The 15,694-nt window shown below is 47.9% G+C and overlaps 4 protein-coding genes and 1 non-coding gene across 5 annotated transcripts; 1 reads left to right on the forward strand and 4 right to left on the reverse strand.

The window, feature by feature from the left end:
- Positions 1-456: 456 nt before the first annotated feature.
- On the reverse strand, positions 457-1,204 carry BKA55DRAFT_515090 (uncharacterized protein; the record flags this gene model as incomplete). The annotated part of the gene is made up of 2 exons (XM_046188004.1): positions 457-1,091; positions 1,153-1,204. The coding sequence occupies 2 exons, from the start codon at positions 1,202-1,204 to the stop codon at positions 457-459; spliced, it is 687 nt and encodes a 228-aa protein (XP_046048097.1).
- A 1,365-nt stretch (positions 1,205-2,569) lies between these two features.
- Positions 2,570-3,596, reverse strand: BKA55DRAFT_664704 (uncharacterized protein). The gene is made up of 6 exons (XM_046197713.1): positions 3,425-3,596; positions 3,271-3,303; positions 3,122-3,148; positions 2,974-3,034; positions 2,690-2,798; positions 2,570-2,627 (listed from the first exon to the last, which is right to left on the reverse strand). The coding sequence occupies exons 1-6, from the start codon at positions 3,518-3,520 to the stop codon at positions 2,606-2,608; spliced, it is 348 nt and encodes a 115-aa protein (XP_046048098.1). The 5' UTR covers positions 3,521-3,596; the 3' UTR covers positions 2,570-2,605.
- Positions 3,597-10,409: 6,813 nt separating this feature from the next.
- On the reverse strand, positions 10,410-10,483 carry BKA55DRAFT_t192. Its single transcript has one exon. It is a non-coding gene; the product is annotated as a tRNA-Asn (tRNA).
- An 84-nt stretch (positions 10,484-10,567) lies between these two features.
- BKA55DRAFT_572141 (uncharacterized protein) lies at positions 10,568-11,643 on the reverse strand. Its single transcript, XM_046193120.1, has one exon. The coding sequence runs from the start codon at positions 11,452-11,454 to the stop codon at positions 10,861-10,863; it is 594 nt and encodes a 197-aa protein (XP_046048099.1). The 5' UTR covers positions 11,455-11,643; the 3' UTR covers positions 10,568-10,860.
- Positions 11,644-14,633: 2,990 nt separating this feature from the next.
- BKA55DRAFT_514189 (uncharacterized protein) lies at positions 14,634-14,995 on the forward strand (the record flags this gene model as incomplete). Its single annotated transcript, XM_046187954.1, has 3 exons — positions 14,634-14,761; positions 14,811-14,859; positions 14,903-14,995. Coding segments are annotated over 3 exons (270 nt in total), but the record flags the coding sequence as incomplete, so codon positions are not given.
- Positions 14,996-15,694: the final 699 nt, after the last annotated feature.

Genomic DNA, 15,694 nt, shown 5'->3' on the forward strand with positions numbered 1-15,694 from the left:
GACCCTGCTTGTCTCTTTCTTGAAGCCGACTAAGAAATACTGGTCTCTATTTGGCAGCCGCACGGCTACCCTTGTTGACAAAAGCCGATCGTCATAGGCATTGTAAAACACATTGGGACCATCCCTCCTTCCGCGCCTTCCACAAGAGCCCTCCCTGTCGACGTTGCGGCAAGACTGGCTACGCCCCAGATGATTGTATTGTCCCAGAACAATGTGTCAACTGCATCGGTCCTCACCGCGCCAACTTTCACAAGTGCCCAGCTCGCCCAAGGAAAGTCCACGGCGTCTTTCGCCGACTGACCAAAGAACAAAGAGAGAATGCCCGAACAGTAAGCGTTGAAACATGCTGTCAGCACAATCTAGAAACGCAACCAGAACTGCAACCACGCGCAGCTGAACTGCAGAGAGACAACACTGCGAACGGAACCGAGCATCGATTTGTATGGACGATGGTAGTTAAATCGCCTGTTGATAATACCGAGATAGATTCGAATGGGTCGATCCTTGAAGGTCGCAAGGGAAGAAAAAGTGTTGGTCATTGTTCTCATGGCCTCGGTTGCCCTCCGTGTGACGCATGGGGGTCAGCGGGACGGAAGAAACAACAAGGTTTGATGACGTCAGAGCCGCTCGGTTGGTAACGCCGGGGATGTAGGCGATCTGTATAATATTGGAGGCTCGAGTAAGAATGGTGGGAGCCATAGAGTGAACGGTATGTGTCGATAAGAGAGAAGTTCTCCTCGAGGCGGCATCCTTTTCGGAACCTTGCATAGGGTCCATGTCGAAGACATGGATAGATGTGGGACTCTGTGACCTCTTAGGCTTGATATAGAGCCTCCAAACTAAATATGTAGCGGCGAAAACTATTACAATGCTAGCGATAATACCGCCAATGATGCCGCCAATGGTTAGGCCGCAGCCGCCTTTCTTTGATTCGGCCTCTGTATTCCTCCTGGAGGCAGATGTAGCATATTGGACACAGTAGAGGGGAACGGTATATCGGCAGCTCTTGCTGTCTGAGCACTCGGGACATTGAAGCCCAGTGCTATTGCCACAACTGATCGCGTCGTTTCCCTGAGGGATTAACTCAAGTACTGTGGACAGTTGTCAGCGGCAGTCGATAGGCATGAGTACAAGGGGCTAATAGTCACTTACCACGATTTAACTCATCCCAGGCTCTAGCACTGATACATCGGGTCCAACCCATGTTAATGTCCCAACTGTGAGAGCTCGGTAAGAAATTGAGAGAATATCAGCGCTCGAAATTTGGCAAGTATCGATTGTTTGGGCTGATAATTCAAGCTTAAGTTGGGCAGGTTATCAGCACTGGCTTCGCAATGGCTAGATTTCGATATCGAATTGTGATAGAATCTGACAGTGGAGGAAGAAAAATGAAAGATCGAATGGCTAATTGGAGAAATCTGGGGTGAGGAACAGCTATGGATAGAGCTGACTGGGGCTAGATTTTGGGTAGATTCTAAATACACCTTCTTCGCTGGAAAACTAATTGGTCCTGGATTCGGGAGGAGTTAATAACTTTTCTGTAGGAACGAGCTGTAGGCGGCCTTTCACGGGTTCCTGAGCAACTTCTCCGGACTAAACATTTTAAATTACCTACTGGGCTGAGCACGGACCGTATGATAACAAAATTATGTGCCAACCTATCCGTGCACACATCCGTGTCCCAAGCCCACTCGTTTTTGGCATGCTGGAGTCTTACTTTTACCATAAGCGTAGATGCGGGCCCAGGAGAAACCCGTATAGAGCGGGAATTTCGGGTTGTGCAGGCGACTGCGTAGTATAACTAGGCGATGTTTGGACTGACAGTAGCTCATAATACGATTATGTTCATATGTGGCTCCAGGAGTGTACCGCTTCCCCAAAGTCGGGATGAATTAGTTAACGGCTTCCATAAATGATATGCCAAGCTGAGTATCGGGTGGTCAGGGCCTGAGATTAATGTAGCCAAGGCGGAAGCATAAGAGGGATCGAGAGCTGGGTGAAAATAAACGCTAATTTTATATATCTCTTTGTTAGAGTCGATGTATATATGATTACTACTTTCTTACCTGACTGCGTCTACCTCGTCCGAGTCTGTTATTCCACGAAGGTGCTTGGCGATTCTGCGTCATATGATCGCGTTTTCATACAATCTGGCTTGCCCAGGAGGCTGTCGTGAGGATCTGGGATTCGATTGGGCAGGATAGGAGCTCCTGAAATTCTTCCCTTTTGCATCTTCAAGGAAATCCATAGGTTGGATTGGATGAGTATTTCATTTTCAAGCCGTGTTTGCTGTCGAGTTATCAGATCAGGCTGTAGACCCTTTGCCGCAATCCATGGTGAGATAATCAGCACGTCAGTGCTTCGGAAATATCGCAAAGAGGCTGCATATTGTTCGATATTGATGGACTGTCCTCTGCTGCTTCGAGCCGGGGCTCATGCATAAAAAGGTTGCTTGTATCCTAGTAGCTCCTTCTGCGACTGCTGATGGTGCAAGCGTGGTGTTGTATCTGACGTAGGGGTGCTGAAGTGAAATGAGGTCAATTTCCTAATCCTGGGCTGGAATATAGGCAGGCCGAATCGATGGAGGATATGCTCGATTAGGGACTTAAGTATGGGCACGGAGGAAGCTATTATCAAAATGGCCTCTTCCATTTGAAGCCAAAAGTATACCGGTATTAGAGTCCTGAACCTTTCTGGAGAAGCAAAGTCCAATATGCATACCTTGATGAGCCTCAAGATGATGGTTATAGCTGCAACCAGGCCAAGCGCCATCAAAACGGTGATAAGACAGTGTTCCACTGTCGATTAGTTAAGCTTCCAGATTAAGAACATTAGCATGATTGCTAAAGTTAAGTCATCAAATAAAGCAGCTCCTTGCAAGAGGAGTTAGCATCATGCAATAAGGGCCAATATCACGCGTGGTTGATAACTTACCTATAGTCACGCAGCCACATATCTAAATCTGCTGCGCACTTAAGCACCGCGCATCTAGAACCTCTTCCCAGTGTGAATTAATTGGTCGACACTGGATGGGCTAGAAGATTTCAGTGCTGATAATGCAGGCAGCTTGAATACCAATTATAAACTAGATGATTGCATGCCAGGCCTCATTGATGCGAACTTTAGCAGTAGAAACCCAACTGAGGTCCTGGCGAGGGCAGACACTAAAGTTAACAGTAAAATAACCATATAAATATATTAAAGGGTCTTAATGCCCTGCTCCAGAGATATATTATAGCTGTAACGGCCCAGCCCAGAAGCAACACTTACTATAAAGAGCGAGTAGATAATGACTTCCATAATCTACACTTAAATCAGTATTATCTATTTATCTAGATTATCTTGTACTTATAATGGCGACCGAGATGGTATAGTCTGAGGCATCCAGTTTGTATACTGGGGCTACATGAGTATAGATCCGCACTGAGAAGACAAGAATAGCAATGATGAGAAAGGGCGTGACGATAGCTAGAGCCCGCGGTCCCAGCGAGTCATGTGGCAGATGAGCGTCTTGGTCCATCCGGGCAAATCCACAATCAGCTCGGTCAAGTCTCGAAGACCAGATGGGAGAACGGGTAGCTCTCTGCGCGCTTGTGAGGGTAATTGAACGGGGATTGGGATTGATGAGAACGAGCCTCAGGCTAGAAGTAGGATGACCTGGGAATCCGTGGCGCTACCAGCCTTCGTCAGCATGTATCAGGGGGCACCCTCATCGCAAGCGCTAATGCCAGCCACGCCATAGCGCAGCGACATGTCACAATGCCTTGGGGACGCCACAACCTGAGGTGCACCACCCTCAGACACGGGCAACAAGACGGAGATGGCTAGCCGTTAACGATAGTTCTTATCGTTATTGTACGAGGTTTTCTACACAGAATTTTCAGACGATAACATAAGTAGTAGTAAAGCCTTGTTGAGATGAGAAATGGTCGAATATGCCCTGTATGTTGGAAAGAGACAAGGGCATGAGCCAACATTAAGATGAGGAGGCGTCAAGGCTGAGTTTGTGATTCGGTCGGATTTAAGTTAGTGTTTAGTTGACAGGGATTGAGATGGCTCTGAGCTAGGATTGGTTGATGTGTGGTGTTGCTGGCCTGTTGGAAAAAGGAAGCACAACGCTTTGAGCTAAGGAGACAGCGTGTGCCAGCACATTCGTTCAACACGGACAGGTCATGACCCAAGGAACATACTTTTGGTAAAAACTATGGATGGATTTTCAAACAATTTTGCCAAGTTCATATGTAGGTAGCTGGCGAGAGAGAAGATCAAGGGCATCCTAATCCCAACCCGCGAGACGGATAAGAATTGCCGAGAGAGGCTACACAAGTCCGGGAATGAGGGTTTCCCCGTTACCGATGAACGACCCGATTCTATCCCTTTGAGCGGTACAGCCCTTCAGGAGATCACTCGCCCCACTTCGCTTAGTCTTAAGGTTAGTACGTGCGGGGTACCGGAAGTTCGTGAGATACTCAATTTTTACAAAATACCACTAAAAACTTATGCTAATTGATATCTATTGAAACGAGGAATTTCCTATTAATTCTTAATAAGATACAAGTTAAGGAATATAACTTCGGTGATCATACCTTTCACACATATTTACAGCAAAGAGGCCTAGGCCCCGCCGGAATAATAATTAACCCGCCTGAAGAAGCCGGCGGCTACAATTTCATCCCTTTCAACGTAGAAAATCGTGACTTCCACATCAACATACTGCCCCGAATACCACTCGAGCTATTCCAACTTTTTACACCTATATCCCTCGTATAGTCATGGGTCTACTACAGTGAAAGCTGGGTCTCTCATCTTATACAAAATGGCGTTATTGATAGCTACAACTCGTCCATTTCTAACCACTCACGGATCAACAAGTGGGACGGGCTCTGGGTTGCGCAAGTGTATGTATGGCTCGGGTTGCTGATTTACCTAGGAATTGATAAGGAAAATATGATTAAGCGCCATTGGAGCTCCCCTTCCCTAAGTATTCAGTCCCCTCTGCATTTAGCCATTAAGTTTATGCTTCTATGGAGGTTCGAGATAATCTCACGCTATATATGGACTTTTGACCATACCCTGCTTGACCTAGGCAACGAAGAAGACCTTCCGAAGGCATTCCAAGCTGCTGAACTATAGTCTGACCTTATACAGAAGGTGTCAGTCCAGCTCTATATCCCAGGGAATAACGTCACTGTGGATGAGTGTATTTTCTCTTTTACAGGCAGGAGCAAGGATACTACCCCAGTCAAGAATAAGCCTACGCCTGTAGGGTTCAAAGTTTGGTTTATCGTCCAAAACGGCCTCTTTATCCGGTGGCTGTGGCATGTGAAGGCATCACCATATACCGCTGTTATCGTCGAGCTGCCAAAGAAGCCGGCTGCCAAGTCGCAACAGGGGAAGAAGAGGAAGGGAAGGCCCAAGGAGACTGTGTCCCTCAGCAATACAGCAGGAGTCGTTATTCGCCTAGTCAATATGCTGCCAAAGCAGACCTATCAGGTCTTTATGGATAACCTCTTCGCCTCGCCCAATCTCTTCCGTGCCCTTCGAGAAGCCGGTCACGGGGCCACAGGTACAGCCCGCCCCATACATGGGCAACCTGTATAACATGTTAAGAAATCCGTTAACATGTTAAACAGAACAAGATAAGAAAAAATACAGATTACAGGATAACAGGATAAAATAACCGGATAACAGGATAAGGAACACGATAGTAAGCCAATGAAGCGATGAAATCAAACAATTAATTTATCGGCTCTATTCTATATCAATCAATATCCTCTCTGTCTTCTAAATCGTCATCAGAATTAGTAAGGTTGTCTTTTAATGCGGAAAACATCATCGGTAACCCAAATCCACCACGGGATGTAGGTATGATATGACCTTCGCGCAGCCAGCTGCCTACACACTCTACCCTCTCAATGTTTGCACATTTAATCCGCAGCCTATCCCATGAGCATGTCCTGCGGGCCCCAGAGAAGGCTCTCTCTGGCTCGGATGACTCTGGTGAAATGGAGAGTATCGCGATGGCCATGCGGCTAAGTCGTGGATATCTTCTCCGCTGCTCAGATGCGCACCACCATTGAAGCGGCGTAGAATCGATCTCTATCGGCTGAGCGGTAATGAAGGTCACGAAATCATCCTCAGAACGCAACACGGCGGTCTTTACCTTCATATTCCTCGCCAACTGAGCTAGTTTATTACTCTCGTGTTCCACAATGTCCGCCACAGCGCTCGGAGCGGCTGGAGGCTTAGTAGGGAGCTCAATATTGTATTCTTCCTCCCAAATCTCTTGTGCTCCACCAATTGCGTTGTCGTACCACGCATCCGGCCAGTTCTGCTTAATGTAGGCGTCTCGTTTTGAAGGGTCGAGAAGGAGAGCGGCGGAATAAACGGGAACGTCCTCGGTCATGGTGTAGTATTTATTCATAATGAAGCAGCCCATATCGATGGCATGTAGCATGCGTTCATCGCGTGTCTCGGGTGCGCTGTAGTGCTGCTATATTCGTATTAGCATCTATCTTAGCTGTTGAGACCGGCGATGAGATGTCCGCACGGGTCCCGGCTGCAGAACGCATGCGAGAGATATCTCAGATGTGGGATCAACGCTGAGATGTCCTCGCTACCTCGCAATAAATGGCTCACTTTCTCGTTTTCATAATGAGAAAGAAGGCAGTCCATTAGAAATAATGACTGTGAAAGAGATGCTTTATTGCCCTCAGCGCACAATGTGGCCCCATCAAACGGTTGGAGAAATAGGTACGCTTTCTGAAGCAAATCCCAATCAGCCGCTGTCAATCGATTGTCTCCGATGATCTGCTCGTGTTCATGCATGAATTGGACGATCTGCGACTTCTTTTTGAAAAGCTTATCGAGGACATGATACCATGAAGACCACCGCGTCTCATTATCGATCCCTAATCGCAAACCGACTTCATCGTCCCACAGCTGGCTATTAAGCGATGAGCAGCGTGCCCAAACAGCCAGACCGTGCAGTTTACGTAGCGCAGGTATGCCCTCAATGCCTAGATAGTCCTCATCAACGTCCGATCTCGAGAGACGTCTATGACCTCTACGTCTTCTAGTGGTGAGGGCCTGAGAGAAGCGAATTAATAGGTCTTCACTAGTAGCTTCAGATGCGGCTTCAAGTGCGGCGATGAGGGCTTCATTCGATGACCTGAGAAGGAAGGCTTGAAGGGAGAGATTGATGATGTGGCCGATGCAGCGGATGCGGTGTTTTTTGGGGTCATAGTCGATCTACCACTCATCATTAGATTAGTCCGTCAAAAACGGCCGCCAACTTACATTAAGATTCTCTTTCAATCGACGTGCTATGGACTCCAGACATGTGTTGTTTGACGTAACGTTATCCCCGGTGTGATAGCCGAGTTTTGACATGATTCCGAAGGTCTCGAGAATACTCATAATGAGATCAGCTTGCCGCTCTCCAGAGTGGCTGCCGCGACATTCCGGTAGCCCTAGAAGTGCCTTCTGCAGCTGATAACCTTGATCAACCCATTGAGCACAAACAGCCAGTAGAGAATGACGATGTGGCGATGTCCAGAGATCGGTGGAGATGTGAATAGGTGAAGACGCGATTGCTAGTTTGTCTTTGATCTGATCTCTATAGAATACGTGATTTTCCGCAATGTGACGCATGGCCTGGCGTCTGGACGTGATTAATTGATCACCGATGGTCGGATTGCATGCCAAAGCGAGATCCTTCAACTCGTTCCATTCAACAGCTGAAAAAGGAGCTCTCCGCTGTGTGAGCAGTCCTATAACAGCTTCATTATATGCCTGCCGATTGAAAACCTGCCGAAGACTATCAGGCGTAGGGATAGATGCAAACATGGCGGGTAATGAGCGTTGATTCGATGATATCGGCGAAGGCGGCGGCGGCGGTCGAAGCTGTGCAGCATGGCAGTTTTTGATATGATGCGCAGCTGTTGCTCGATGCCCATGGCTCCATTTAGGGCATAATCCGCACACATAAAGCAGAGTGCCTTTGGTCTTTCGTTTGCGGCCGGCGGCAAGCGGTTTATTTTTATCTGGATACTGCCGATCCATAATAGAGAAGAAGTTTGAAGGCAATTGATCAGATGTTTGAGAATTAGAGTCGCCTATCGACGATAAAATATCGCTTTCTGAAGCCATAATGATGGGTATGAGATGTAAACTATCTTAATGTGAAAGTTTTCCGGTATTTGTGATCTCTCCGGAGATAAAAAGCTGTCACATTGAGCGATGAATGGATTCTCATAGAGGCTCTTGGTTCTCTATCTAATGAGTGGAAAATAGGTCGGTTTCTTATACCTAGGGTGAAGGGCCTCCGGAGCCGTTGTGTTGAAGAACTTGCTTTTCGGGAAACATCGGTGACACCAAGTGCTAACCGGAAGTTCGGACTTCCGACCCGCCAGTCAGCAACCTTTCTGAACGGCTGAGAGACCTTGCTTCCGGTTTGATCAATATATGACCTTTTGGTCCGTTTGATGTGACAAAAGCAATGAAAAAAGCTTATTTCAGTTATCCTGTTTATTCTGTTATTCCGTTATAACAGATTAGTGTGAGAGCCTTAACATGATAACAGAATAACAGAATAAAAAAATATTAACATGTTATACAGAGCAAGCAACAGAATAACAGAACAAGTTGCCCATGTATGGCCCGCCCTAACTGCGGCATCACTAAGGAGCTCAAGCTTGCAAAAGGGAAGGATAAGGCAGGTGCCTCAGGCGTTAAGTATAATGAAGTAAAGTCGATCCCTACAATTGATGGCCTCGTACGCCCGAGGGACTTATTTATATGTATTTCCCTTACTAATTCGTCCTTCCTAGGTCGCTCAAATCGCTTGGAAGGATAATAGCCTTGTGTTATTTCTCTCTACTGTATACAGCGGTGCCGATGACCAACGCACCCTAAAGAGAAGGAAGAAGCCTGCCGATAAAGGGGCACAATCCAAGCCAATACAGGAGACCTTTGGTGATGTCGCAATAAAGGTTATTCCTATACCGACTGTATCTACTCCTTACAACGATGAAATGAATCATGTAGACCGAAGGAGATCAGATAAGGTCCTATACGAGCTATGAGCATCGATTTCGCCGTGACCCGTGGCAAGCTCTCCTTTGGTCCTTCCTTCTTGATGTAGCACTTGCGAATAGCTTCATTTTGCAGCTCAAGACCTCACAGCCGCGGTGGCCGCCTTACAAGACCCTCGAGAGCTGGAAGAAGTGCATTTCTGATGCCCTATTTGTCAAATTTGCCCAAGAAAGCGGCGCAAGGAAGAGATCTCTGGCAGGGAAAGAGGAGGACATAACGATACCCAGTCATGGCAAAATCACCTGCAAAGAGATATCAATCATGTCAACAGGGGGATATTCTCAGATTGCCTTGCTTGTAAAGGCTTTAGGCAGGGGCAGCCCCGACCCTTTAAAAAAAGGAAGGTTGAAAATAGCTTCATTTTGCAGCCGATAACTGGTAATACACAAAGCCGGCACCGAGGAGGCTCGGGTAGGCAGACCTGGTACGGCTGCCAAGTCTGTGAGGTAGCTCTTTGTAACAATCAAAACTGCTGGGACTTTTACCATCATACGAATTAGTATGCGGGGAGAAGTACCATTGGTTTTCTTTATTTTGATTGGTCCTATACCCCTGTCGTGACCCCTCTGAAGGGCTGTGGCACTCAAAGGGATACCTTATTTTATTCATTTCTTATTCTTTCTTACCTCTATTTTCTAGAAAAATCTCCACTCTATCCTTTTAACTATATCCTTACTTAGAGAGTAAAACAATAGGGTAAGATAGCTTAGATAGGTAATACTAACCTTATCCTAACCCTAAAAAAAGGATAAATAGTATGTCTTTAAGGTTTATAGTAATCTAGTTGCCTTATTAGTTTATAAAGTAAACCTTAAACTGTTCCTAACCGGATAGGTATACTTTCCTATCCCCTGTAATAAGGACGGTTTGAGTTGTAGGCTGCAGTTGTGTAAACAGACTTTAGTTGCAGATATAGGCTGACGAACCTGCGTTAAACAGCCTTTCTATTTGCTGACGGTTTGTCGAGCAATTGAAGGATTGTATTGACCTGAATGGCATCCTCGTGCCGGGCAAGTCTGGGACCTGGCCTGAGCAGTACACAAATATGAGGCACTCTCTGGAGCAGCCAAAGATTTAGACTAGAATTTGCGGGGCCTGGCTTATTACAAATCCTGTACAGCTACATGGATGAGAGACGGGTTGTGTCTGCTCTATCCTTTCCTTCTATTGTTAGCTGATCGGATGTCACCTCTTCCGCATATGGGCAATTGTCACAGGTATCTGATCCAGGCCTGCAACTCAGTTGGTCTTGAATGAATTGAAGATGTCCTTCACAGCACGCAGTAAAAAAGATCTCGTTGGATTGGATCTGACTTCCCGAGGTGGGCTCAAACCACCAACCTCCTGATTAACAGCCAGAGGGGCTAGCCAATTGCGCCATCGGGGAGATGTTCAATATTATGATTGGATGACACCGAAGGTTGCAATTGGTGGCCATGAGCCTCGTTTCGTGATGGCAAACCATGCGTCACGGTCCTTTGAGGCTCGGGAGGGTTCAGAGAACGATGGGTTAAAACACGGAAGCCAGTTGCTAATTATGGCAATAATTACTGCGGAATGGCATGTTGATTGGGCCGCGACGAGTGGCTGGCCGTGATGTCAGTCCGCCGTAGTTATTCAAATTCCTTGCTGACGCGTCAGTGCGCATTTCGTCAGTGCCGCTCCAAGAATACGACCTCACTCATCGACCTTGGTCGCCCATTATTTTGCGAATGTCTATCACCAAGAGTAACAATTATTACTATTTTCCCCAGGGCTACCATGTTACATGGACATCCACAAGGCCAAAATGCCCCCAACAACTCTGGCCATCGGACCGGGAACCTTTTCCATGATGGATCCATTGCCTGTCTCGGCAGGACTGGCACCTGAACTCGTTGAACCCTCCTGGTCATTTGCGCCCTCGGTGCTGGTGCCCTCAGTGTCGGTTTCCTCGGTGCTGGTCGCCGACGGCATGGAACTTTCACCCGTAGATGAAGGCTCAGCCTCACCACTGGCCTTCAAGTACCGGGAGCTCGCACTCTCAATCAGGGAGGAGTAGTCGTTCGCCGTCAGAGGGATCATGGTAGCGCAGCTGATAGATGTTGGTTCGGGAGCTGCAGTCTGAGGGCCACTGCAGAGTGGCCAGCCCTCGCAGGTGCTGAGGTTCAAGGTCCCGCCTACGCAGCAGTGAGCGTCGTTGTTGCCAGTAACTTGCAGCACGCCTGGGCATTTCGTGCCGACAAATCTGTTGTTGCCGCTTTTAGGCTGGGCGTCGCCGGTGAGGGTGACGCCGTTGACCATGACTACCGTGTCCGCCATAGATTGGCTGGCAAGGGAGAGGGCCAGAGCAGAAAGAAGAAGAGTGGAAGTGGGCATATTGAAAATGTTGATGGTCTTGGTGTTGGCTTGGAAAGTCCAAGGTGAGGATTTTCCACTGAAGAATATTGTTGTCAGGGAAGGGAATCAATCTACGAAGGGCGTTCGTGGATTAATGACTAGGATGGCACGTCCCTCTAAGGCCCTTGTTGAGACCGTGTGAGTAAGAGTAAGGTGGTCTGATCTGCTGGTGGCTGGGATGTAGATACCGTAGAAACTCATGAAATTCGTAACGCCCCGTGGGTCCCCGAGCCTGCTTGGCACAAAAGCTCCTAACTATATGTGGTTACCGCCAAAATGCAAACTCAACATCCATGATCCTTCCCCGCTTGCTGATTTCCTCGTCAACTTGCAATTTCCTCAATGACCGCCTAGCCGAATGACTTCTAATTTGGTATATGCATTTTTTGATAGGGAATTGATAGAGCGGCATGACGGTTTTGATACAGAGGCATGACCTTACAGCGGCATGACTTTCACGGGCTTTGATTCGCTAAACTTTTAATTGTTAGTAGATTATGGATTCTGCCCCCTGTACTAAAAGTACTAGGTACCGCTTTAGCTCTCCACCTTTTTTCGACCTTAGCTCCGAACCAGCCGTAATAACTCTAGGCGCGTAGACGAGTTCCCATGTCTTGACCTCATTTCTTTTATCACTTCCATAATGTCTCCCCCCTGCAGTAGAACGACGTATAGGCCTTCGTAGGCCGCAAAGCTTAGGCCCTAGCAATCAAATACACCGTGAAAACGACAGCGAACAAGCCGACAAGCCAGTTTTAGCCCTCCTTTACTCGTAAATCGACCGAACTCTGCAAGCAGTTCCGCAGCAAGCATCGGCCAATACTATGGAATAGGCGACGAAGACACGCTAAGCAATCTCTTTGCTTCTTATCCACAGACTTTTTCGACCTTCCCACTGCCCCACGGCTCGCAGGGCCTCCACGAACCTGCGTGGGATCTGCGGTTTGATTACGAGATTCACCTTCTAAATGAGTTGCCATCAGGGAGAACACGACTTCAGCGAGTCAGGGCCCCTATTCCAGGTCCCGAAATCGACCCTCCACCTTTCTCCTCCCTACCAGAGCCAGCCCAACGGCCACCGACCGCAACAAGAGCTGAGTTCGAATCTGCTATGAAAATTGTACGGCAGGTTGTTGGTGAAGGCCAGAGACTGACTATTGACCTTGCTCGGTCATATGAACGAGTGCGTGCATGGCGAGAGCGATGGGGTTGGTCGCCGCTCAGCTCAGACGCCTACGAATCTCCTCCACCATACTCTCCACCGCGCAAGTCACCTACACAGATTCTTCAAGTGTCACCAAGGGCCGAATCACCGGAATCATTATCTTTTCAACAAATCTCTTCACCTTCTCCAGGCCCAATCCCTAATCCACCTATTCCAGGCGATCCGGCGCCATCGGCTGAAGCTCTCTTCGACTCGGTCAATTTGCTCGCGAAAGAAAACGGGTTTGGCATCGTTCGAAGGAATGCCTATTCATATAAAGGACGACGGATAAGATACTCGCTTCAGTGTGATCGATTTGGACAGCCAGGGGCTTCAAAAGGCGCAGGCCTTCGACAGCGTAAATCTCGGAAGTGTGGCTCTAAGTGGATGGTAATTGCTGAAGCCCTGGAAGAGGACAAGTGGCTTCTACGACAACATTCAAACTTGGAACACAGCCAGCATAACCATGGACCTAGTATCACATCGTCTGCGCACCCCTCCCATAGACGACTCACTACGCCAGTAAGGGCAACCATTGAATCAACAAGCCGTCGAGTCGGCATCCGGGCTCGTGATGTTCGGGCCGTGGTCGAAAAGGAACATCCTGAATCGTCATTTACTCAGAGGGATATCTACAACGCCCGCGCGCTCATCAACCGGGAAAAGCTAAATGGCTACACACCTACTGCGGCATTAATCAAGCTCTTCGACGAGATGGAGATTCCCTATCTTGTCAAGTGGGCCGATGACCAACCAAACCGTCTACTTGGTCTTGTCTGGAAGATTTCTTTATTGCATCCAGATGTGGAAGCGGTTCCCCGAGGTCATAAGCTTTGACAATACATACAATACTAATCGATTCAAGCTTCCCTTATTCCAAGCCACCGGTCAGACCTGTCTTGGGACTGTATTCAACGCAGCCTTCGGCCTGATCGACAATGAGAGAAGAGAAGGCTTCCAATTCCTTGCTGAGAGCATTCGCCAGCTTATAGACCAGCACTCTATTAGGCAACCTGATGTCATTATCACCGACTTCGACGACTCTATGAAGGCCGCCCTCAATGATCAGTTTCCTGATGTGCAGCAACAACTTTGCATCTATCACATTAACTCGAATGTCCTGCTTAAGTCGAAGCAGAAGTGGGCTAAGAAACGGAAGAGCAGTAGTAGCCCTGACGCCAGTGACTGGGAGGATTCTGCCCCCTCAGACACAGGCTGAGCTCAGCGTTACGGACAAACAGCTGGTCCACGCGCTTACTGGTGACGAGATTCCTCACACTTACCGAGGAGTTCTTATGATGTAGAAGCGTGTACTCTTTGCTGAAACAGAGGAGGTCCATGAGAAGGCGTGGAGAGACCTTTGCAAGAAGTTTGATGACCAAAGAGTCATCCTACGCTATCTCCATGGGACCTATTTGCCGGTTAGGGCCCAGTGGGCACGCTGCTTCCTCCGCAAGCATCGCAACTTTGGTATCCGCGTCACCTCCGGAACAGAGGCAAGCAACAACAACATCAAGAGCTATCTCTTGAACGGCATGAGCCACTTGTATCGACTCGTCGAGGCAATGCAGGACATGATGAAAGATCAAGAACGTGACTTCAAGGATGCCTGCGCACAGGATGAGGTTCTTACTGCCCGTGAATACCTAGGATCAAGTGGAGACTACCTAGGTGATCTACCAACAGTAATTTCATCGAAGGCGCTTGGGTTGATAAACAAGCAATATCTTATTGCTCGTAAGGCGATGCCTACCGGAAAGAATCCCTTTCCAGAGCCTCTCTCAGACTGTAACGATGACTGCTCGGTTTCTGTCGAGCTTGGGGTCCCTTGTGGTCATAAAGTCTATGCGAAGCTGGGATCTGCAACGTCTTTCACTAGATATGATGTCCATCCACATTGGCGACTACGAGATTCATCATTCCAAGATCCATACCGACGGATTCTTGATCCTAGGATTGCCACTGCCCTACGTGGCAGACCCAAGAATACCGCGCGTCCTGTGCCTTCGAGAATGGCCATCGGCGGGAGCAGCCAAAACGTCAGTCAACTGACCAGCCTAGCAGCAAGACAGCCAGCAGGCCGTAAGCGAGGTCGCCCGCCGCGAATCGTCAATAAATCTACACTCACCAGGGTCTCGTTGGAAGCAAGCCAGCATAGTAACACGCAGGCCAACAGTGAGGTAAGCAGCATATCGACTCAGTGTCAGACACGAAGTCACTCAGCCACCCTCGGATCTGGACGAACAACAGGAGTCCGTGCTAGCGGTCGGAGGATACAACCTAGCATCCGGAGGACGAGGAATCAATGGGAGCTAGTTGACAGCGATGAAAATATACTTCCTTCTATAGTAGTCAGAGAGTAGAGCGTTAGACGTGTTTCCTGAGCAATAAACAGAGCAAGAAATTTTCCATTCAAAACGAGACCTCTTGAATATCCTACTTTGCCAAGATCTTGAGCACTGGGAGAGCTTGAGGTAAGAATAAGGTCATGTTAAGAGAGCTGGTCACATTGCGTTCGTCAGGAAGTATTTATGGGTCCACGCAGAACTGACCAATTAAACGTTATATAAAGTCATGCCGCTGTAAGGTCATGCCTCTATATCAAAACCGTCATGCCGCTCTATCAATTCCCTTCTGTAAATAGTGTGTAGATAGATTCTGACTTCTCTAGCTCAGCACGTCCTGTGCCCCAGTAGGGGTCTTTCGGGGCCGAAGGCCCCCCGGACGAAGAATATACATAACATAACATAACATAACTATATCTTGGACTTGAGACATTGAGATCTTGGGGCAGTAAGAACGGGCTAACCTGATCAGGAAAATGTAACGCTCGCCAAGGACGTACTAGTCCAGATTAGGAAATTGTAACGCTTAACGGCACTCTATTCTCCGACGGCCCTTGAGGTCGTTCATTCCAGCCCCCGTAATACAACAATAAAATAGATATGAGACGAAAAAAAAAGTATTTTCAAGGTATCTAGGCATACAGGTACCCAGTTAAGCTATACGAGACCA

This window comes from Fusarium redolens, assembly GCF_020744475.1.
Source record: "Fusarium redolens strain MPI-CAGE-AT-0023 chromosome Unknown BKA55scaffold_10, whole genome shotgun sequence".
Classification (NCBI taxonomy): domain Eukaryota; kingdom Fungi; phylum Ascomycota; class Sordariomycetes; order Hypocreales; family Nectriaceae; genus Fusarium; species Fusarium redolens.

Bases quoted from the DNA above. Each gene is read 5' to 3' on its own strand.
- BKA55DRAFT_664704 (XM_046197713.1), bottom strand. From the start codon at position 3,520: ATGGACCAAGACGCTCATCTGCCACATGACTCGCTGGGACCGCGGGCT. The intron at 3,035-3,121 runs GTTCGCATCAAT...GAAATCTTCTAG, and splicing joins GTTGGGTTTCTACTGCTAAA to CCCATCCAGTGTCGACCAAT. The intron at 2,628-2,689 runs GTTCAGGACTCT...TTTTGATAATAG, and splicing joins GACTTTGCTTCTCCAGAAAG to CTTCCTCCGTGCCCATACTT.
- BKA55DRAFT_572141 (XM_046193120.1), bottom strand. From the start codon at position 11,454: ATGCCCACTTCCACTCTTCTTCTTTCTGCTCTGGCCCTCTCCCTTGCC.